Raw genomic sequence first — 16,012 nt, 5'->3', positions numbered from 1 at the left:
TCAGTATCCAGGATTATTTGCAAACCTGCCGATACGACAGAGGACAGGAATTTTGTTGTATGGTGCTCCTGGAACAGGAAAAACTCTGTTAGCAGGTGTAGTTGCCCGAGAGAGTGGAATGAATTTTATCAGCATCAAGGTAACAAAATTTTGATGGTTTATTAGTTCTTTGTATTAACACAAAAAATCCCAACATAGTTACTTTGTCTAAGTGTGTGTGTGTGTGTGTGTGTGTGTGTGTAAAATATATATGCAAAAACAAATACCAAAATAAGAAACTCACATTTAAAATGAAGTCATTATCATGACCACAAAGAAACTGTTACAACATTTAATTTTTCCGGATAAATACTTGGATAAATTTAGTCGGGGGGGGGGGGGGGGGCGAGAGAGAGAGAGAGAGAGTGTGTGTGTGTGTGTGTGTGTGTGTGTGTGTGTGAATGAATGATGCTCTAGTCTAGAGGTTAGGGCACCTGCCTGGGATGTGGGAGACCCAGGGTCCAGTCCCCCGCTCGAATCACTCTTTTGTTATTTATCCACAGTGGAACAGGTTCAATAGGAGAGACTGAAGGGTCTCCCCCCCCCCCCCCCCATCAGAATATCCCATAGCTCATTGGCTAGAGCAGTCTCCTGGGAGGTGGGAGACCCCTCTTCAAATCCTTCTCCCTCCATGAGAGGGGAATATTGAACCTGGCTCTCTCATCTCAGGTGAGTGCTCTAACCACTGGGCTAAAAGTTATAAGGTGGGCACTGCCAGGGCAATTTTGAATGGGGGCCAATCCAGTAGGCTTGCTCAGCAGCCACCTACCGGGTTGAGCCCTGCACACAAGATAGGGAGGCAAATGCCTATTTCTATCTTTCCCCAGAATCAAGCCTGGTCTACACTGGGGGAGGGGCGAGCTAAGTCGGTCTAAGTTACGCAACTTCAGCTATGAAAAAAATGTAGCTGAAGTCGACGTACTTAGAGCTACTTACCGCGGTGTCTTCACTGCGGTAGGTCGATTGTTGACACTCCCCCGTCGACTCCGCCTACGCTTCTCGCTCCGGTGGAGTACCGGAGTCGATGGGAGAGCCCTCAGCGGTCGATTTATCACGTCTTCACTGGACGCGATAAATCAGCCCCTGCTGGATCGATCACGCCGGAGGTAAGTGTAGACATGCCCTCAGTCTGAGGCTTAAGTGGGAGACAGGTATCTGGACACCAGAGGCAGAAACATAGGCACAGAGGGAACTTTTATCCTGAAAGTTTAGGCACTGAGTGGGTTTGGCAGGAGATTTGTGAATTGCAGTGGAGCCAAAACTGGGATTTAGGCACCTAAACCCAAGACTTAGATGTCTAAGTACCTTTATGGATCTGGCCCTGGCTATCTAAGCACCACTGAGTGACTTCATGCTGTGGCCACACAATGTTATCTCTGAGAGTTTGTTTGTAATTAATCACTAAGTATATTTTAGAAAATGTTGTTATGTATTCTTAATTTCTTCTTCTTTATAAAAGGATTCTAACTCAGTGGGTAATGCAGCTAGCCAGAATAGTTTAAATGTATCTTCAGAACACAATCCCCAGACTTGTGATACTGTAACACATTTCCCTTTATAGCAGGAAAACTGAGAGCCAATGAAATTAGCAATACCTGGCACAGTTTATCTAGTTTTTTGAATCACCTGGGAACCACTGCTTGCCTGTTACTTTCAAATTCTCTAGTGCTTGCATAAATAACCCACCTTGCTAGTAGATTCCACAGTGATATGGAATTAAGAAAAAACACAACTCCTGAGTCTTCTCATTTTGTTATTTTACAGGGACCAGAGCTCCTCAGTAAATATATTGGAGCAAGTGAGCAAGCTGTTCGAGATGTCTTTAACAGGTTGGTTCTCTAAGAATAAATGTTGTTGTAAATAGATTCCACTTTCATGGCTGATACTAAAAATAATTATTTGAATTTCCTAGTCAGCAGTCTGAAAGAGCAGGCTTAATGGGTCTTGATCATTAGGTCTGAAATATCTAGACCTGCTGAAACCACATGTTAAAATACTGACAGGGTCAACTTAACCTTCATTCTTCATAATTTGATAAATTGAGTTCCTTGCAGTTTATTGTGTAGGCGGCCTTTGGATAAGACTTTACAAACATGTTTGCTTGTATTGATATTAAAGTTTCCATAGTATTTTAACACCATAATTGTGAACTTCAGAAGGAAATAGACATAAGTACAAAATAAAGTATAAAATATTAATGGTAGTTAACAGGAAATCCTGTTCTTCAAAGCAGTTCATTTCCACAGGAAACCATAATAATTGCTGCCTTCTATAATTAAATGTAACTATATTAGGACTTGTCTACCTACTGCGTGGGGGCCATACACAACCCACCAGAGCATTTCATAAGGCCCACTGTTTGCTTTGTACAATATACTAATGGCCGATTCATTAGCGTTTTGTCGTCATGTTTACATCATTTTAGTTTACACAAGTGTATAAATAAACAATACTGTACATAGGTTGTTTCTATCTAAAAATATACAAAACAAGCTGAACTGAAAATATAAACCAATACAGGTGATTTTAAATCTTATTAAAATCTGTAGAATCTGTTTGGCCCACACAAGGTTGTGCTTAGGTTACTCCTGGGGGAATTCCTTGCCACTGCACGTGCGCATAATTAATGAGCCACACATCATTTTAATTTTTTGCGCAGAAAAAAGCGTCTGCTGGAATGTTGCTGCAGTTCTACCTTTTGCTCACCAGAGGGCACTGTGGCGATAGAACACAGCAACCGCTCCCAGCCTGCTAGGGAAGAGAAAGAGCCTGCCTTCTTTGCAGCACCTGTCAGGCCACGTCAGGAGATAGGGGCTATGGGGAGATAGACAGCGTGTGGCTGCTGGGGGGTCAGACAGGAGCTCATAAGGGCTAGTGGGGGAGGACAGACTGGGGCTGAATGGGAGTGGAGGTCCAGGGTCACAGGGGGAGGGAGGTGCAAGGCCATCTGGGCAGAGCGGGAGGGGGCGCAGAGCTACAGGGGGAAGGGGCTGGCTGAGGGGGGGCACACAGACACATGGGGAGAGGTGCAGGGACACAAGTACAGGGGAGTGGCTGAGTGGGGGCACAGAGACACATGGGGATGTGGGAGGGGATGCAGGACCACACAGGAATGGGGTGTCTGAGTGGGGGTGGAAGGACACATGGGAATGGGGGGGAGTGGGTGTCTGAGTGGGGGTGAAGAGACATGTGGACAGGGCATGCAAGGATACATGGGGGTACAGGGACACATGGGGACACGGCAGATGTGCCTGACTGAATCGGAGAAGCTAGGGGTCAGCCAGGGTCTGCATGGGGGAAGCTCCCTAACAGTCCATCCCCACCCCCCAAAAAAAACTGTTCCATACTTTTCCCACTCATACGCAACAACCCTCCAAGTTCACACCCAGACTCCTTCCCAGCAATTACTTCCCTCTCCCTCAGCTCCTCCATTACCTCCCTGACTCCGAGGGGTGCGGGAAATATGGTTCTGTATTGAAGTTTAAATGAATTATTATTCAGAGTTCTGTATTAATATGCCTAGTAAAGAATCTATTTGTCAAAAAACATTTTCCGAATCTTTTTTTATTGCCTGTATTGTTACAGACATACTTGCTGACAGGTATTTTGAAATAAATGACCAAAAATAATTGAAACCAGTGTGATTATATTGTGTTATTTTGACAAATAAAATATGCAGAATTTGAAAATATTGTGCGCAGAATTTTTAATGTTTTGGCACAGAATTTCCCTAGGAGTATTAGGTTTATGTGGCCCTCCTGTGTAATAAGGTTGCACACGACTGGCCTGCATGAACACTGAGTTCATGGCAAGCTGGGATGTAAATCTACCCTGCAATAGTCTGCCATACAAGGGTTCTTAAACTGGGGGTCGGGATCCCTCAAGGCGTCATGAGGTTATTACATGGGGGGGGTCGTGAGCTGTCAGTCTCCACCCCAAACCCCGCTTTGCCTCCAGCATTTATAATGATGTTAAATATATAAAAAAGTTTTTTTAATTTATAAGGGGGGGTCACACACAGAGGCTTGTTATGTGAAAGGGGTCACCAGTACAAAAGTTTGAGAACCACTGCACTAAGGGCTTACCTTCACAAACATTTAGGCTGCGGCTAGCTACGGTGTGAATCTACCCCCGCACTACTCTGCCACGGTCTAACAGTTCAGGCATAAACAGTTTGGTAGAGCACTTTAATCTAGTCCTCTTTGAAACAGGACTAGATCAAAGCGCATTAGCGGATTTTTAATGTGCATTAGCTGGGTTCACACGAACAGTTAGACTGTGGCAGACTAGTGCAGGCTAGATTCACACAGCAGCTTGCTGTAAACTAAATGTTTGTGTAGACAAGCTCTCAGCGTCTGTGTGAACCCTGCTTCTGCACACCAGAAGTTCCCTACTGTGCTTCAGTCTACTCCTTTTTCAAAGCGGGGTAGATCAAATACTACAGAACTTTTAGTGCACACTAGTAGGATCCCCACTAGCACAGGGTAGATTTACACCCCAACTTGCTACAAATAAGTGTTGTGTAGACAAGTCCTTACAAACCAAACAGAACACATATTTCACATCTCTAAGCAGATTTATTTTACTTAGCTTAAACCTAAACTGAATTGAAGGATTGCATTTTGTTCCAGAGCACAGGCAGCCAAGCCTTGTATAGTTTTCTTTGATGAGTTTGATTCCATTGCCCCTCGACGAGGTCATGATAATACTGGAGTGACAGACCGAGTGGTTAACCAACTGTTGACTCAGCTGGATGGAGTAGAAGGCTTACAAGGTAAATAATTTAGCTGCGTCTTTTTTTAATTTTTAAAAGGCATGAGTTCAACACATTAATGATAATCTCTTACTTTTTCTAAGGGGTTTATGTGTTGGCTGCTACTAGTCGTCCTGATTTGATTGACCCTGCTCTGTTGAGGCCAGGTCGACTGGATAAATGCCTGTACTGTCCTCCTCCTGATCAGGTGAAGAAACAATATACTACACCATATATGAAAGGAAAAAAATTAGAATAATGAACAGGATTCTCCATTACCTTGTACTTTGTGTAGTCATGGACACCTGAACAAAGTGGACTTGGTTCACCATTGCATCACTTCAGTTTTACACCTGTGTAACTTTAATAATTTCTGTGGAATTGCACTGGTATAAAACTGGAGTAATGCAGAGTGGATCAGATGCAATGAATGTAAAATGGGGATAAAACACGACCAAATCAAAATTATGGAGTTCTACGCCCGCTTTGCACTGTGTAACTGACTATGCAGTGTTCAAGCAGTGTAAAATCAGTCCCAGTATTCTTAGGTCTTGTGTTTGTAGAAAGAATGTAACCCTTCAGATGTTTGTAATCCCATTTAGTAGACAGCCATATTTGATTTGATTTGACTGGTAGTGTTATTGTTTATTTTCTCCAGATATTCTTCCATTGTTTTCCACAGATGTAGAACCAATCATGATCTTGTGGACAAAGCCCACATAAAAGGGGCTTTGCTTACAGGAAATACATAGGAGCAGGGATTGTGGAGATTGAAATTTGTCATTTCCATCTGCCAACAGGGCCCAGGTCTCCATTTCACCTGCTGTTGCAGGGCATGATGAGGAGTAGAGTACATGGCCTTTTGCTTCCCCATGCAAATTAGTGACCCAGTGTTTTCCAGAGCAGGTAGGCATGGAGTCCAGCTGTTTGGGTGTTCCCTTACCTGGCCTGCATGCAATGGAAACATATTTAATCAGCATTTGGACAGTTATGTACAGTCATAGGACCTGATCCAACACTCACTGATGTAAATGGAAGGACTTTCAGTGACTTTAGTGGGTTTTGGATCAGGCCAGTAGAGATTGCAGGATTTGTCCCTTTGATTGCTCCTAATTATAATGGAGAATATTCATTAGCAATTTACATGGCAAGTTTAATAGATATCATCCCATTTCATACTCACATGCACAAAGATAGATAATCCCATGCACTAAGAATGCAAACACATTCTATCCAAATATTTTTCATTGCTATTTCCATAGGACAAAAAAATGAGCTCTTCAGGCCAATAGGGTCATTTCCTTTGTCTGGACACTTCTCTTCTTATGTTTAGAAAGGTGAAAACTGGTAAAAAGGCAAGGACTTTCTTATATTTATACGTTATATTTATAAAATGTGCATGAGAGTTCACATTTAATGGTGTATTTAAAAATCTTGGATATTGATGATATAATTAGAGAATGCGCTCAGAGAATTCATGGCTCACTGGATATTTTGTTTGGCAGTATTTTTCTTAGAAAAATTAAGTGATAGTAGTAATAAGCATATGCTTGTATTTGAAAATAGATTGTGCAGTATTTTCATATATGTACTATTTTAATTATACAAGTATTCCTTCCAAAACTTACATTTCTGTAGATTAGTTTGACCTCCTGAGAAAGTGCTTGAGAGAATGACTGTCAAAGTACTGAATAGCAGTTAGAAGCAGGAAACAGATGACGTTACCTTTTTTTTTTTTTTCTTTTTAGACTTCTCGTTTTGAAATCCTAAAAGCCCTCAGTCATTCTCTGCCTTTGGCAAATGATGTGGACTTTCAGCATTTGGCAGCAAAAACAGAGCACTTCACAGGAGCTGACCTAAAAGCTTTACTGTACAATGCCCAGTTAGAGGCAATACATGCTAGCTTGGGTTCAAGTTTACCACAAGTAAGTGCACTTCAAGTATTTAAAGTATTTCCTTAATTACTGCATTGTGCTACAAATATATTTTAGAGAGGTTAACTTTACACAAAATAGATTTCTGCCACTTTTGGAAAAATTATATTTAAATAAAATGTCTCCTTTTCCTATAATTTCTGTGATCTGTAAACTCTGACAGATAGTTTAAATCTTATTCTATATTTGTAGCTTATTAAAATTGTAATAATTTCCCTGTGACAAAATTAGTTTAACTTTTTAAAGTATATTTGCCATTTAGAAAAGATGTTAAATTGATTTGTTTTGGTCTGAACCCATGCATATTGACAAGATAGAACCCAGTAGCCCCTCACCTGAGTGTCTTTAGGGTCAGTGAGCATTTTCCCAACATTAGGATACTAAAAGCAGTTGACATACCTAATAATATCAGCGTGGACACCTGATAATTCTTCGTTGAGTAGTGTCCCCATGGGTGCTCCACTTCAGGTGTGCTCATGCCCCATGCACCTTTAATCGAAGTATTTTGGTAGTAGTATCTCTTTGGCCTGCGCATGCATCATATAATTCCTCATGCCCCACTCCAGGCTATATAGGGGCGCACAGGCAAGCCACTCTCCATGCCTTCTTTTCAAAGTTGCTTAGCCTAGGTACCCTTCTTTAGTTATTACATTTACATTTTATTTAATAATTTAGGGTGACTTTTGATCTCTTTCCTCATTGGGGAGGGGGACTTTCCTCTGTTAGATTCTGTTGCCTTGGGGGTAGGCCAGGTTCTCTGAGCTTCAAGTGGTGAATTTCTTGCTGGGAGAAATGCTGGGAGGCATTCTCGTTGTGTCCACCGCTTGGTTGAATCTCATATCCAATGAGAATGCTCCATCTGCTCCATCTTTAAGGGTAGGGTAAGAAAAAATCGGGAGCTAAAACTGACTCTTAATAATGGAGAGTTCCCTCCAACAAGCCTCAGCTCCAGGCCAGGAGACCCTACCGGACATTGGCTGCTCAGTGAACACAGGGCTCTGTCAACTTCAACACATTCACCTATGTCTACCCAAGGTAAATCCACAGAGAAAACCCATAGAAAATGAAGTCATTCTCCACAGAAAGAGTCCACCTCAAAAATACCTCAGTTCCCATGGATCAAGACTGCTTTGGAGATTCTCGAGGAATCTACTGGTTTTGCAGGAGCTGGAGTCTCCCTTGTTAGTCAGTACTGCAAGGTTATCGGTACTGCGACAAGCACGGTCACCAAGGTTAGACCTTTCCCTGGTGCCACTTGGCTCTCCAACACATTCAGAGTGTGTTGAGGCTCCCCCTCTTGAAGAGCAGGAATTTTCCTTTCATTCAAATAGTTTTATCCAGGATTCCCTGACACTTCAGACAAGAGATTTCCATCCTGACACTTTTGACAAGAGTGGGATTTGCACCAAAGGTGGGCCTGTGTTCCCCTGACCTGGTTCAAGCACCAGTGAATGTCACTCAGATGCCTTTTGGCCCTCCCTATTGGCCACACTGAGATTTTTGGGCTGTGTATCGTCCGCAATTTTCCCATGACCCTTGTCTCTCTTGCAGTGAATACAAAGGGAGATGCTCCTCTACTCCAATTGCTCCTCCTTCATTATCTCAGGAACAAAAATCCTTTGAGGAGCAAGAGGCCAAGACAGATAAAGAGGTTACTCCACAAACAAATATTCATTTTTCCCAGATGAAGCAGTTATGCCTCCCTCATCAACTGTGGTTGATGACTTCAGATACTTCCAAGAGTTAATGAAGCGCATTATGGATTCCCTCCAGATTCCCCTGGAAGAGGTCAGGGAGTAACAGCATAAGCTCTTGGACATCCTCCAGTGGATCCCTATACCTGAGTTGCCCTGTCTATTAATGAGGCCCTGTTCAATCTTGCCAAAACCATCTGTCAGACCCCTGCAACAATTCCACCGACGTGTAAACAGGACGATAAAAAATATTATGTCCCAGCTAAAGACTCTGAATTTCTGTTAACCCATCTGAAACTGATCTCCCTGGTTGTGGAGTCAGTGAACAAATATGACAGACAACATCATGCGAAGGCCACACCCTCTGATGAGGACCAAAAACGCCTTGATCTATTCAGCAGAAAGACCTACTCATCCAGAACACTTCAATTTAGGACCGCGAACTGTCAAGCTCTCATGACTAAATGCAATCATTCAAATTACCACCTTTATTGAGCATCTGCCGGCTGATCAGTGTGACCCATTTCAGGTTGCTATTAATGACAGTCCGCTGTTAGCTACAGACCTTTTTGGACACAGCCTACATTGCCACTTGATCCATCTCTATGGCAGTAGTCATGCATAGGGATTCCCCTCTGTATTCCTAGTTGAATACCTTCCCTTTGATGACTTCATTGAGTCCACTGGTGAATCACTGAATACCTATAAGGATTCCAGAGCCACATTGCGATCCCTTGGGATTTACACACCTACAGACAAATTTAGTAGATTCCAAACCACTCAAAGATCCTACCCTGCTTCATTCTCAGGATTGCGGAGACCATATGAACCACCCAGGAAAAAGTTGAGGGTCCTGAGAAAGAGACCACCTGCTCCCTCTGCACCTGCTACTGAAACACCATAATCTAAGCATCAGTTTTAATGGGCTTGTTGAAGACCCGAAACTATCCCCCCCAACACCAAGCTGTATATACACCATTGTACCCTCCTTCTACTCTTTTTGGAATCTCTCTCCCACGTTTTTTTCTGCATAGGAGAGAACCACATCAGACAAATGGGTCCTGGAGGTATAAGATCAGAGAATGCTATTTATCTTACTTCCCTCCCCTACACCCACCCCCTTCCCCGTCCCTCTTCATGGACCCCTCTCACAAGCACCTCTTAAAGCTAGAAGTGGATCTGCAAATGGATGCTGTAGCTGCATCTGCAGAAGTGGTTTTTTTTACCGACAAAAGCTTATGCCCAAATAAATCTGTTAGTGCCACTGGACTCCTCATTGTTTTTTGTGGATACAGACTAACACGGATACCCCTCTGATACTTGGCTGTAGAACTAGTTTCTATTCTGCACAGAGGGAAGGGATTTTATTCCAGCTACTTTCTGGTCCCAAAAAAGAAAGGAGGATGGAGACCAATTTTGGATCTAAGACTCCTAAACAACATTGTCAAGCCTCAAAAATTCAGGATGGTTTCTCTTGTAGCTATAATTCCATCATTACAACCAGGGAATTGGTTTTCAGCCTTCAACTTTCAGGTCGCTTATTTTCATATCGCAACTCACTCATCTCACAAAGGTTTGAAATAGGGCAGTAAGTAGCCGCTCTGTCAACATCAACTGATGGTTTCTTGAGGAAAAGGCATACACAAACCTCTTTAAAATTTAGCAGCATCTTTCCCTCTTAATAGAAACATTGACAAACACCACTAATAATGGACCAGTTACTTTCCAGCAGTCTTTCATCAGCCCGGAAGGATATGGTACAGTACAGGTTGCGTTTGAAGTTCTGTTAACATCTCCATATGCTTAGTGAGTGACACAGGCCACGAAACAATGAAATAAGACATTATATTTATCTCCCAAATTATTGCTCTTCTGTCTGCTACAGAAGCAAAAAGTTCCAGCTAAATCTGAAGAATTTTCTCTGCAAAAAATATTTAGAAATTTCCTCACAGTGGAGGAGGGATTGCTAGAATCAGCAACCAAGCAGAAACAACCCAAATTAAATTGTTTGTTAAATATCAATTTTAAATGAAATAGCAAATTGCTGTTATGTGTGACTAAATTAAAGCCTCTGGCAATGTTCTCATTTTGTTCTTGTTTTGTCTCAGGATATCGGTTCTAGTTCAGACAGTGACCTCAGTCTCTCTTCTATGGTTTTCTTAAACCATAGCAGTGGTTCAGATGATTCAGCAGGGGATGTAGAAGGAGGGCTGGAGCAGTCTCTTATTTCCCTAGAGATGTCCGAGTTGTTTCCTGAAGATTCAAGGTCCAACATTTATCGTCTTTACTTTGGAAGCTCCTATGAATCAGAGCTAGGAAATGGAACTCCTTCAGAACTGGTAATTTGCCTCTTTTTCTATAATTGACATTTATTCTAAACTTTTTTTTAGGGGGACAATATAAAAATGTACAAATTAGGATATTTTGTGTTTGAAAACAGATACAGTGAATTTAAAAGACAGGAACAGTTACAGTGCTTTATCTCTCAAACCTTCCCAGGCCATCTTCTCTTGTCACTTCCTGAGAGGAGAGAGGAAGGCACACTGACAAAATATGATATTGACTTCTCTGCAATTTGACAGCGTCTTAGACCAAGATATTTTATAATTAAGTAAACCATGTCCTAACTAGTTCTTTTTATGTAAACTATCTGTTTTTTCCCGCAAAAAATTCTCCCAAAGTAACCGAGGCTGAATAGTACCATATTACAGAACCATTTCAGTCAGCATAGACTGCTGGAGAGCCAAGTCACAATCAAAATGCTGAGAATGCCAGCATCTGGAATGTGGCAGTTTCCAATCAGCTATTCCATCAGTGCACTACTTTTGGCCAAATGGGTTGCTTCTGTGGAGTAAGAAAATCTTAGCTGCAGTTATTGATTAGAAATTCTGGTTCTTAAGTCCATAGTTTTGTTGCCACCGCTGTTAAACAAGTCACCTAAGGAATTGATTCCTTTATTCCTTTACTTGTGCCAGACTCAGGATTTCACCATAATGGGACTTTAGCAACTATGGATGGGTAACTTATTTTGTTAATGCTGGTCCTATTGATGCCATATATCCAAGGGCTTGTTTGTTATAATTCACGTCAGACACACATGAACAGGTTCAACGTGTGTTGAAAACCAAAGAACAGAAATTATAAAAAAAAATTGAGAATATATTTAAGAACTTATGTGATGCAGTGAACAAATGAAAAAGTAAATTTAATTTTTGAAACAGGATCTTGCATCTCTATGAAATGCATGGGTTTATAAAAAAAATATTTTAAATCCTGAAAAACGTTTTTTTAGGCTAAAGCACCTCTTACTGATAAAATCATACTTTTTTTCTTATCTTCAAATTGGCTCTAGATAATAGGGTTTTTCTAAAAGTCCTATTAGAGGTCTTTGTACAGAAAATAAATATTAATCATTTTGAAGAAAGCTTGGTGATTTGAAACTGTAATAGCCTGTTGTCAGGCTGAAATCCTAACTGGCTAAACAACTTTCCTTTAAATTCCTACTAAATCATTTAATGACATTATAATTCAGGTAGCCACTTCTTCCCAACAGGTATAACTAGATTCTCAGGGTTGGCATAGTTCTTTGGCAGCTCTTTGCTTCCATTCATTCAAGGTCACATGAGGTATAATTTTAATTATGTTACCATAGAAGTAATAATATTATCTTATAACAAAGCTTGGCCAGTAATATTCAAAGCTGTATTCTCTATTTTTTATCCTCAGGGAATAAATTTTGTTCATATTTACTGAAATCATAAAACCCCTCAAAATAACCATGTCTCTTTCAAATACAGTAGAGCAAGTATTACACTACTTGCAGTAATCCCACAAGATCTAGGTGCATCAGGGAAAATTAATATCAAGTATTTAGAAATAGCTTATAAATATAATGTCAGCTAGTCAGTAGAATAAACTGCCAGAGGCAGCTGTAGAATTACCATTACTTGAGGTATTCAAAGATAGACTTGCCACAAGGCTAAATTTGACACCTGCCTGTTAAGGGTGGTTTAGAGATAATAAATTCAATCTTGCTATGATACAGGGAATGGATTTACATGATACAATACACAAGAGGACCCTTCCAATCCAAATGCGTCTATTCCAGATTTTGGAAGAAGTTTTAACATGAGGGAGTTCAAATATTTTCCCAAAACACAAAGAAAAAAACCTTTTTTTTTTTTTAAACTTTTTATTATATCAAAGTTACAGTAAGACATTAACATACTTCATTGTACATTACTTATTACTTATTCAGGATCATGTTAATATTCAAAGAACCTAGCTAAAGATTCTGGCTTGCTGGCTAAGGCCCTCTTCCTCTGAGTATGCTAAAAAGGGTGACCACATTTCTAAATAACTATCCTCTTTTTGGCGCTTCTCTTGTATATGTACTTGATGCGAAACCTTTTCCATTATAAAGAGACTCCATATTTTACTATACCACAATCCCATAGAAGTCACATTTTTCCAATAACATGCAATACAAAATCTTGCTAACAATAAAAAAGAAATTAATTTGTTATTCTGTTTAAAATGTAGCTCCTTTACTGGTGCATTAAGTTAGCAGGTCAGGGTATTCCTGGGAAGCTGGCATTTTGTTATAAGATGAATTTCTTTAATAATTTCCTCCCCAAATCATCTCATTCATGGGTGCCACTGCCACATGTGCAATTGTGTCCCCCTTTCTCCACATTTCCTCCAACTAAGTGCATCTCTAGTGTAAAAATACAATGGATCTTAACTGGAGTCAAATGCCATCTATACAGTAATTTATTTTAAAAAATAGTTTTGAGCTACACATATTGAAAATGTATATCTTGTTTCTCATACAGAGACGCACTCATCTAGATGAATTTTTGTCCAAATTCCTCTCCCATCTTTTCTTTTCTCTGTTTTAAATATTGTGATCATTCTGTCTTTGATTTACCTTAATCTCTTTAATTGCAATATTACGTTCCATATAAGTTTATTTGGTTTGACCTTTGATTTTTTCACTTTGTAGTGCCTATTGTTTTAGTCCAGGAATCGGCAACCTTTGGCATGTGGTCCGCCAGGGTAAGCACCCTGGTGGGCCGGGCCAGTTTGTTTACCTGCCGCGTCTGCAGGTTTGGCCGATCGCAGCTCCCACTGGCTGCGGTTCGCCGCTCCAGGCCAATGGGGGATGCGGGAAGCAGCGCGAGCCGAGTGATGTGCTGGCCACCGCTTCCCGCCGCCCCCATTGGCCTGGAGCAGTGAATGCCACAACAATACATATACAATTGCATTTTTAACACAATGTATTCCAAAAGTATTAACCATCATTCAATAAGGTTTAACTTAATTCAATAAAGTTTAGGATATTACAGTCTCTCACAACATCGTATTAAATTTGTTATCAAAGTTTAAATCCTGGTGGATGGGTATCCAAAGTATTAATATCAAGAAAAGTTCAAATCTTATGTATGGAATTTTTATTATTCCCAGTGGTCTTCCAGGTATCAGAATCTACTTTAGCCAGCCTTTTTTGCACCTAGAATTCAGACTGGATTCTCAGGCAATCCCTCATGTCATTTATTCTTAAAGTAGAACTTAGCTCAATTCTACGTCACCACTAGGTTATTCATGGGGAGCTGCAAACAAAATTATTTTTTTTGAGATAAGATATTGGGACAAATGTCTTCATCCAGGACCATTGTTACTGCAGCTCTACAGTTTCAGCTAGTTTGGTGCATCGTGTGTTCACCTCCTCTCTGGTGTTTTTTATATTTACTTATATTAGAATGTAAAGTCTTTGGATAAGGGACTATATTTTTGCATAAATCTGCAATACAGTATACACACTTACAATGCTATATAATTAATTGTGCCTGGCATTCTTCAGTAACCGTGACTAAGACTATATCTTTATCACAAACTTTTTTTTAAACACAAAAACACTAATTTAAGGTTTTATTAGCAACAAGTAATGATCTTGTAACTTTCTGAGTAAAACTCCTATAAGATTTTTTTTTTTATAAACTTGTCTCTATATGTAACTGGATAACCTGATTTTTTTTAAACAATTATCATTAAGCAGCTTAAAATATTTTAAATTACGAAATAAAGTGCTCGGTTGACTTTGCTCTTCTTTAAAACAAAATAAATGTGTGTCGTCCCCCCCACCAACCTTAACCATGTCTTAACCATGAGATGACAGAATGCTATTAAAGGTATAGGGATTAATCTCCGATGATCACTTTTGAACCCAGATCTCCATTACACTAGGAAAATGTACTGCTGCTGTTTATTACCAGGCTGAACCTAATTTTTTTTTCTCCTTTAACAGAACTCCAACAAGTTTGTCAAGCTACTGTAACATGTTTCACTCTTCCACTCTTGTCCCTAAAAGAAAGCTGTATATTCGTAATGTTTCCATGTTAAAACATGGATGAATGTTCAAAATATTTTAATATGTCAAATATCATCTACATTAATAACAGTTTTTAAAGCACAATGGCTAGTAATGCAGTCAGTATCTTACAGGAGGCAATTTCAAAGGCAGTTCTCTGTGTAGGGAAATTGATTTTGTTCTGCATTTCTAACACAGTAAATTGAAATGCATTTAGGTTTTGATTCAGTTCAGTAAAGTCAACAGGAGTCTTGATTGGATTCAGTGGTTGTTGGATCAGAACATTAGAGATTAAGGCCCCAATTCAGCAATGTACATAGGTATATGAATAACTTTAAGGATATCAGAAGTCAGTGGAACTAGTCATATGCTTAAAGTTATGCATGTGCTTAAGTACTTCTCTGAATCAGACCCTACAGGATTGTCAGAGACTACATGCTGGGAGAATTTCTTTAACAGCTTAGCAGACATTCCAACAAAGACAATCTCTAAGTAGCACGTCTGGTAGTCCCTGTCAATACTGTGGTTAAAACTATGCTTAAATATGATTTTTCTAGTGCAGTTCTAGCATGTTTGGATATATGGGGATTGTTGATGTGTAGGTAGAAGACAGATGTTGATATAACATCAGAGTTAGGTTGTGTAACCTATGAACTTCATAGTTTTCCATAATTGTACTTTAAACTTTAACATTAATGTAGACTCACCTGTCTTTCAGATGTTATTTTTGTAATAACTGCAGTGTTCTGATCAAGCTCTTGTATTAAAAAGTTGATATGTGTATTCAGACCCTTAATTTTATCTTAATAAAGAATTTTGTCTGAGAAATTCCTTTAGTTTTATGATGAAGTATCATGGTAAACATCAATAGCCCTCCAATGCAGACACCTTTATTCTCCAGTAACTGTATAAATTAGATTGGGGTAAAATTTTCAAAAGTGCCTAAATGAGTAACTTAGGCACCTATGTCCCATTTTCAAAAATGATTTAAGGGGTGATTTTTAGAGGCACAAATGGCAGTTAGGTGACCTTCAAGGAGTTTTTCAAGAGACTTAGGAGTGTAAATGCTTAAGTCACTTTTGAAAATTGGACTTAGGAACCTAAGTCCCTGAGGTGCTTTTGAAATATAGCATAGATGACAGTTTGATACTTCAGAGTTCTTGAACTTCCTAATATGCTTCAGCTTTGGGCTTTGGAATGATATAAATTTTCTAAAGTTTGC

The 16,012-nt window shown here is 39.9% G+C and overlaps 1 protein-coding gene across 4 annotated transcripts in view; it reads left to right on the top strand.

Moving 5' to 3' along the window:
• The window catches only part of PEX1 (peroxisomal biogenesis factor 1), a 54,170-nt gene that overhangs the window by 33,976 nt on the left and 4,182 nt on the right, over window positions 1–16,012 (top strand). For all 4 annotated transcript variants that reach the window (XM_008163454.4, XM_008163453.4, XM_008163456.4 and 1 more), the window contains exons 16-21: window positions 5–139; window positions 1,804–1,868; window positions 4,671–4,813; window positions 4,897–5,000; window positions 6,541–6,717; window positions 10,529–10,759. In XM_008163454.4, the coding sequence (XP_008161676.2) occupies window positions 5–139; window positions 1,804–1,868; window positions 4,671–4,813; window positions 4,897–5,000; window positions 6,541–6,717; window positions 10,529–10,759 (855 nt within the window). The remainder of the gene's footprint in view (window positions 1–4; window positions 140–1,803; window positions 1,869–4,670; window positions 4,814–4,896; window positions 5,001–6,540; window positions 6,718–10,528; window positions 10,760–16,012) is intronic.

The sequence above is a fragment of the Chrysemys picta genome, chromosome 2 (genome assembly GCF_011386835.1).
Source record: "Chrysemys picta bellii isolate R12L10 chromosome 2, ASM1138683v2, whole genome shotgun sequence".
Taxonomy (NCBI): domain Eukaryota; kingdom Metazoa; phylum Chordata; order Testudines; family Emydidae; genus Chrysemys; species Chrysemys picta.
The sequence above is the reverse complement of the archived record's forward strand: the minus strand, read 5'-3'. Positions and strand labels throughout refer to the sequence as shown.